Below are 6,552 nucleotides of genomic sequence, written 5' to 3'. Positions count from 1 at the left end.
ACCACAGGTGGACATATTGGTGGAACGACACACGAGTGAGGCAACACACGGCGAAACACTACACTATACCTCAACATAGAAACAAAGAAAAACGCAAAACACATACTGGATTGCTCTGTGAAAATGTGTATTTTGTGTAAGGGGTTTATTTCTGTTTGCCGATGGATGTGTTTGCGGCATGACGGGCCACGTGTTCGGACGAATGCACCAAGTGACAATGTTTCTATTGTTTTTATGAGTGCTTGCTTCTTTCCACATTAGGCTCCACTTCTGCAAGTAGTAGACGCTGCACTCATTCCGCCTTGCGCCATCCTGGTCGTCATAGTAACAAAAGCACAAAAAAAAAGAAATCGTCTCCTATATGAGTTCAGATAAGGAAAAAACAGAATTGTTGCATTTGCTTTTTGTTCAGTGCCTACTGCCAGGTGTTCCAGTACTTTTATGCATACAGTGCATATTGACCTTAGGTAATTTGGTTTCACCTTGAACTGATTAAACATTGAACAGCTGGCTGTCACAGGGTGGCCGGTGTCTCTCATCACAATGACACAATTCCTTTTAAGCGCTGCTGTTTAATTGCTTAAAGCCCGGACATCACGCACGCGCGCGCACACACAGACACACGCACACAAAGAAGTCATGAAGAAAAGCTTAGCTTCCTTCCTGTCTTCCTCTGCTGTGTTCTGCCCTGGTGAGCAGGCTCAATAAGCTGTCATGTCCAACAACTGCCATAGTCAGCGGGGGCTGTTGGAGCTAAAAACCAACAATGGGTATTCACACGGTGGTGTTTTAGCACAAAGAAAGCAGCGGTGTTTTATTTATTTTTAACTTTAGTGAACAGAAATAAGCTTGGTTAGAAGAGAAGTTTGATTTATCTCAATTTCAAGACAATACTCTAAATGTAATATAATTTCTTCTGATCAAATGTAATCATGATGTTGAGATATATATATATATATATATATACACACACACACACACATATATACAAAGCAAAGTAAATTTACCCATTATTCAATCCAGGATGAATGCACAGTCTGCTAAATACGGGGCAAAACTGTTAGGTCTTTGTCATTTAAAGTGATGCTGTTAACCCTTAGCACTCCCCATTCCTAACATAAGCCCTGTCTTCATTCATAGAAGTGACAATGGTTGCAGAGAGGCCTGTGGCTGGCGAGATAAAGACCAAACACAAGGACAAGTCTCCCTTTTCTCCCTCTAATGGGATTTGGCCCGTTTCTATCAGCCTGCACTGATGCAGAATAGGTGAGAGTTGATTATCATGTCAGCCCCCCGAGCCCCCATGTCAATCAGAAAGGCTGCAGATGAAAAGCAAACAAGTGAGAGCAAGTTGCACCTCAGTGTCAATCAAGATGCTGAATGCATATCGTGCTGCAAACAACTGTGTGCTGTCAACAAGTGTCACGTGCTTGTTTGGCCTGCAGGGACATTCAAAACCGAGGAATTCAGAACAAACCTTTGATTCAAAGCACAGAAAGGAAGCATATTTTGTTAGCACATTGAGGAACACTTATTAGATTAAAAATTTAAAGAAACTCTTTCAGACTTCAAGGTTATTTTATTTCAAATGTTAATATGGTTGCATTTTCACTGAAACTCGGATAGTCTCCAACACCTACACAAATAAATACTTTGCATTATAAAATAATAAACCTTCAAATAAATATCTACTTTTTAAATTCACACTAAGAAATGTTGAAATTAGAAAATAAAGTTATATAGGTCACTGCACAATGGTACAAACTGAATTGTTCTAAAACAACTGACCCCAAATGACAAGTGATGAAATCTACATTCCAGTGAACGTAAAAAGCAGTTGTCACAGTTGGAAGTATTCTATGTACAAAAATAAAAGCATCTCACTAATGCACACAAAGTTAGTTGTTAGACTTCTGTTCTGAGAATGAAGTTTAAACTACAGTACCACTCAGTTGGGTGCAGACCTCCGCCAAGCCCCGAAAATACCATTTTGGTCGTGATAGACAAATGAAGCACTTGGGATATTTTTTTTACTCCTCCAGATGGCGATCTTGGTTTAAAGATGCAGTGGACATTTCATTAATTTCCACTGACTAGCCTTTATCTTTAATTATAAATTAATTTGCTCTACATCTTATCAAAAGGAGTCAATAATATCAAAAAGTGTTTTGGTGTAAGGGAAACGGGATTTAGAAACACTTAAGCCAACTGTTTTTTAGAGTGGATCGCAGCCAGACACGCTAAAAGTATTTGGGTCTAAAATAGGCCAAATTGCGTTAAAGGGTAACTGACCTTTCTTTTCGAGTTATTTATTTAACCCCAAAATTTGGGTCAAATGAATAACCTGCAAAATGTATGTTTTGTACAAAATAAATAAATAAAATGGGGAATGGGGGCGTTTTGGGGGTTATTCAATTGACCAAACCTTTTGGGTTAAATAAATAACCCAAAAGGTTAGATCACAGGTGTTTGACCACATATGGGTTATTTTTGACCCAACTGTTTTTAGAGTGAAGAGTGACAGAACATCTGCAAAACATTACCTTCTATTTTATGTCACTTTTGAAAAAAGAAAAAGAAAAATGTCTATATTTTGTTAATCCATGACAAAAAACAAAACATGACATTGGTAAACAGGCATCTTCAATTCTCCCTTTTTCATCTTGAAGTACAGTATTGTTCTTTTAGTCTGGTGTTGCAAATTGTATAACTGCTATATAACTCCACAAACCAATTTGTATGATATTTTTCCTTAGTTTAATAAGTCAACTTGTATAGCTCATATTTAATTTTTCTTGACACGTGCTGCCACTTCATATGAACACTGAATTTAGTCTCATAACAATTTCCATGAGGATCTGTTATAAAATGTGCAAAAGTATTGTATTTTTCTCTGCCTTTGAGCAACACCATGACCACAAGAGTCAAGGGAGGCCTGTTTTGTTCAACAACAACACAAATCTAACGTTCATGAATTATGTCATGTATGAGATGAGAATGAGATGAGTTTAAAAAAGGTCAAATGAAGTTCACCTGTGAAGGTTCTAGTGCAGTTTGTTCATCCTGAAATGTTACCCCAAAGCCAAATCTCCCTAACTTATTGTGAGAAGTGCAAAGCTCAAATGAACCCAGTGCATGTAGAAACCCAATTATGTGAGTAACCCGATTAATTTTTGCATATAAACGTAATGACTCTCTCACGCATGTTCTAAATGGGCTTGCGCACAGCCTCACAGTGGGTTGCGTCTTTGCACCGACAGCCGGGCCGCGTCGCTCGGTCATAGCAGCTCTGGCACGCGGCGACACATCCTCTGGCCGGAAGGTAGCACAGCAGACACGGGAAGATGACGGCCAAAAGGGTCACGGCGGTCCAGCGGATGCAGCAGTACTCCTGCGTGCAAGAGAAGGGCTTGTCGGCACACGTGTCTTCATCGTTGGTGGAGCAGTGGTAGAACAGCGCCTTGATGCAGCACACGCACGTGCAATACTCCACCGCTTGTTGCAGTGAACATACGCAACGCCTGCCGCACATCCAGCAGGAGGGCAGAGCCCGAGGGTGTCTGCATTCGGCGCAGCGGCACCGGCCGCAGCGCTTGCACTTGAAGTGCGTGCCGGCCACCAACAACTTTGGCTCTTCGTTTGCAGGCTTTCCATTTGAAATGGGCGCCGTTTGTGAGGGCTGGGCACTGATGATCTGGTCAGCACGTCCCGTGATGTCGAGGGGCCTCTGACCCGAACAAGCGCTCCCCGCACTGGTCACGGCGCTACTCTGAGAGTCCTCCGTGCTAGAGGGCCGCATCACGTTTAGGTCCTGAACATCACTGGGCCTCTCTTCCCGAGTGTCCTGTTGAGTTGCGGAAAATTGTGACAGAACTGGGTCACTCTTCTGTGAGGCCAGACTCCTTTGGGCAACTGTGGGTCCTTCTGTGTACTCATTGCGGCTCCCACTTATCCTCATATGATCCAATGCCAGCACGCCATCGTGAGGCCTCGACTGCAGCCTCCCATCGTCCTGTGATGACCACCCACGGTGTCCTCCTCCCCCGTCGCTGGAGATCGGATTTCTGGGATCCATCGTGGGATTGAAGGGCCGCTCGAGATGGCATGGGACACATTTGAAATCCTGGAAAAGAGACAGATAGCTTATACAAAGCACGCAAGCAAATGATGCCGTGAAGCGGGATAAAGTGACAAATAGTGTGGTCAGACAACCCAACTGTGTCAAACTGGATTTAATATGCATCTGTTTTGTGTTACGTTTTGTGATAAGAGAGCGAGGTAATAATGCGAGTGCACACACTTTTAACAGATAACGTAAGAAAATGTCATGTTTATTGCTGTTGGATAACTTGTTTACATAGTGAATGTTACTCTGCATTCATGCAGCTATTTGATAGGATGCCCTCCAAAAGTCACATTAGCATCTTGATATGGCACACCTGTGAGGTATGATGAATCATCTCGGCAAAGGAGAAGTGCTCACTATCACAGATTTAGGGTTGTGAACAATATTTGAGATAAATGGTGATATTGTGTATGTGGAAGATCTTTGAGTTCATCTCATAAAAAATTAGAGCAAAAACAAAAGTTTTGGTTTTATATTTTTGTTGAGTGTATTTTAAAATATTAAATGAAAGGAGAGATCAAGTCCGGGCTTCGGCCTTCCTGGGTGGAGTTTGCATGTTCTCCCTGTGCTTGCGTGGGTTTTCTCCGGGTACTCCGGTTTCCTCCCACATTCCAAAAATATGCATGGCAGGTGAATTGGACACTCCAAATTGTCCATAGGTGTGATTGTGAGTATGGTTGTTCGTCTCTGTGTGCCCTGCGATTGGCTGGCAACCAGTATAGGGTGTACCCCGCCTACTGCCCGAAGCCAGCTGGGATAGGCTCCAGCAACTCCGCGACCCTTGTGAGGACAAGCGGTACAGAAAATGGATGGATGGATGGAAATGAAAGGGGGTTTAACTGGGGCTACACAGGTTTCTGATGGCGCTATAGCAACCCTTAGGCCTGGTGCAGCGCCATCCTGGCCCGCTCTGTTCCCCACCATATTTTTTATACAACAAAGTTCAACAATGAAAGGCATCCCAAATCTGTTTTGTTCTTGACCTACAGTTAAAAAAACAAAGCAAGCTTTGTTTGGCACAAGATGATAACCTTTATAGAAGGGGTAGAATAAAAACGTGGCAAATAGATCTTATTTTGATACATAGACATGCAAATATTCATGTATTGTAGTAACTGTATTAAACTCAACTCTAACTTTTGTGGGAACAGCGATTTGGAGGCTGCAAAGAAGGCCCACTAGTTCACTCATGAGGAAACAGGATGTGGGTGGGGTTTCATTCGGCCACCATTCTCCTCCTGTGCACTGCATGCATGCACGCAGGCCACAGTGGCAACTGACATGACTGGCAAACAGATGGCACAACCATTCGTCTACGATACGGTCATAGCATGTGTTGTATCATAAGTTTTTTTAAATTTGTTATTCAGGAAAAAAAATGCCGTGTTCGTCTTACGTTTGTCACCTCCCGATAAACGAAACACACCTACGCGTATTACTTAGGAAGTTGCGAGTTGCAAAAACAAACAATGAACGCATGCAGTGTGACGCGGCTGAAAGCAGTCGATGTAATGGCTGTACGTATGCGCGGTTATCGAAACATGTTGTTTATCTCACGTTCAAATCCAGAGTCATTAAATGTCATGACACGCTACTAAGAGCCAGAGGGAAGATGCTAACTTACCGGGCTTTTTACACTTTAATCTCCGTTTAGGTTGTCAAGAAAGTTTGTCCATAAAGCCACCAAACAGCACTGTTTACCCCATGTTTGGCGCATGCGCACTAGATAGGCACCGGGAGGACAACTTTTATATACGCCTCATGGAAAAAAAATATAGTGTATAGCTGACTCCACTTTGTTTTATGGAAGCGGACAAAAAATGTGGGCGCAAGTCACAACGCTGCTCCAAAAAGTTTCGTTGGGTCAATCCAAGAAGCTGTGAGAAGTATTTTGTTATCCCTCGTGAGTTGCTTTCCCCTTCGCGCTGTCCGGAGATGAGCTTTTGGATTCGGGCTCTAAATGGCGTCAATGTGGTGGGGGAGGATAGTGCCCGGAGTGGTGGTTGTGGTGGGGGACTTGCAGGACAGGGCGCCTGTTGTTCCAGCGGATATCTCGCATCCGGTGCTCGGTCATTGGCTGGCGGCTCACTCTCATTCGCACTTCGCAGGCAGTTGGATCGATCGGAGCCCTGCTGGTCATTTGGTCAGGGCAAAGGTGGCTGCAAGTGATCCGTTGCAGCCACTCCATCCCATTGAAGACGTTATGCTATTGCTACTTACATAACGCTACTTAGTGAGTGAGGTTTCATTTTTTTTTTTAACATGATTTTCCCCATTAAAAACAAACAAACAAAACAAAAACGTTTATCTGCCATTAAAACAAACATCAGTTTGCACTTTACACAGCTTGACAACTTCCTGAATTTAACACCGCTCCTTTGTTTCCTGTCTTTCATGATTGGACAAACTGATTAATGCAGGTGTGT

General features: G+C 43.1%; 1 protein-coding gene across 1 annotated transcript; it reads right to left on the bottom strand.

Annotated features, from left to right (window-relative positions):
- Positions 1–1,052: 1,052 nt before the first annotated feature.
- spry2 (sprouty RTK signaling antagonist 2) lies at positions 1,053–6,304 on the bottom strand. The gene is made up of 2 exons (XM_086067016.1): positions 5,751–6,304; positions 1,053–4,123 (listed from the first exon to the last, which is right to left on the bottom strand). The coding sequence occupies exon 2, from the start codon at positions 4,073–4,075 to the stop codon at positions 3,209–3,211; it is 867 nt and encodes a 288-aa protein (XP_085923142.1). The 5' UTR covers positions 4,076–4,123; positions 5,751–6,304; the 3' UTR covers positions 1,053–3,208.
- Between the last annotated feature and the right edge of the window lie 248 nt (positions 6,305–6,552).

This window comes from Leptonotus elevatus, chromosome 2 (assembly GCF_054856555.1).
Source record: "Leptonotus elevatus isolate MCC_2025b chromosome 2, RoL_Lele_1.0, whole genome shotgun sequence".
Taxonomy (NCBI): Eukaryota; Metazoa; Chordata; class Actinopteri; order Syngnathiformes; family Syngnathidae; genus Leptonotus; species Leptonotus elevatus.
This window is presented reverse-complemented; position numbering and strand designations above follow the sequence as displayed.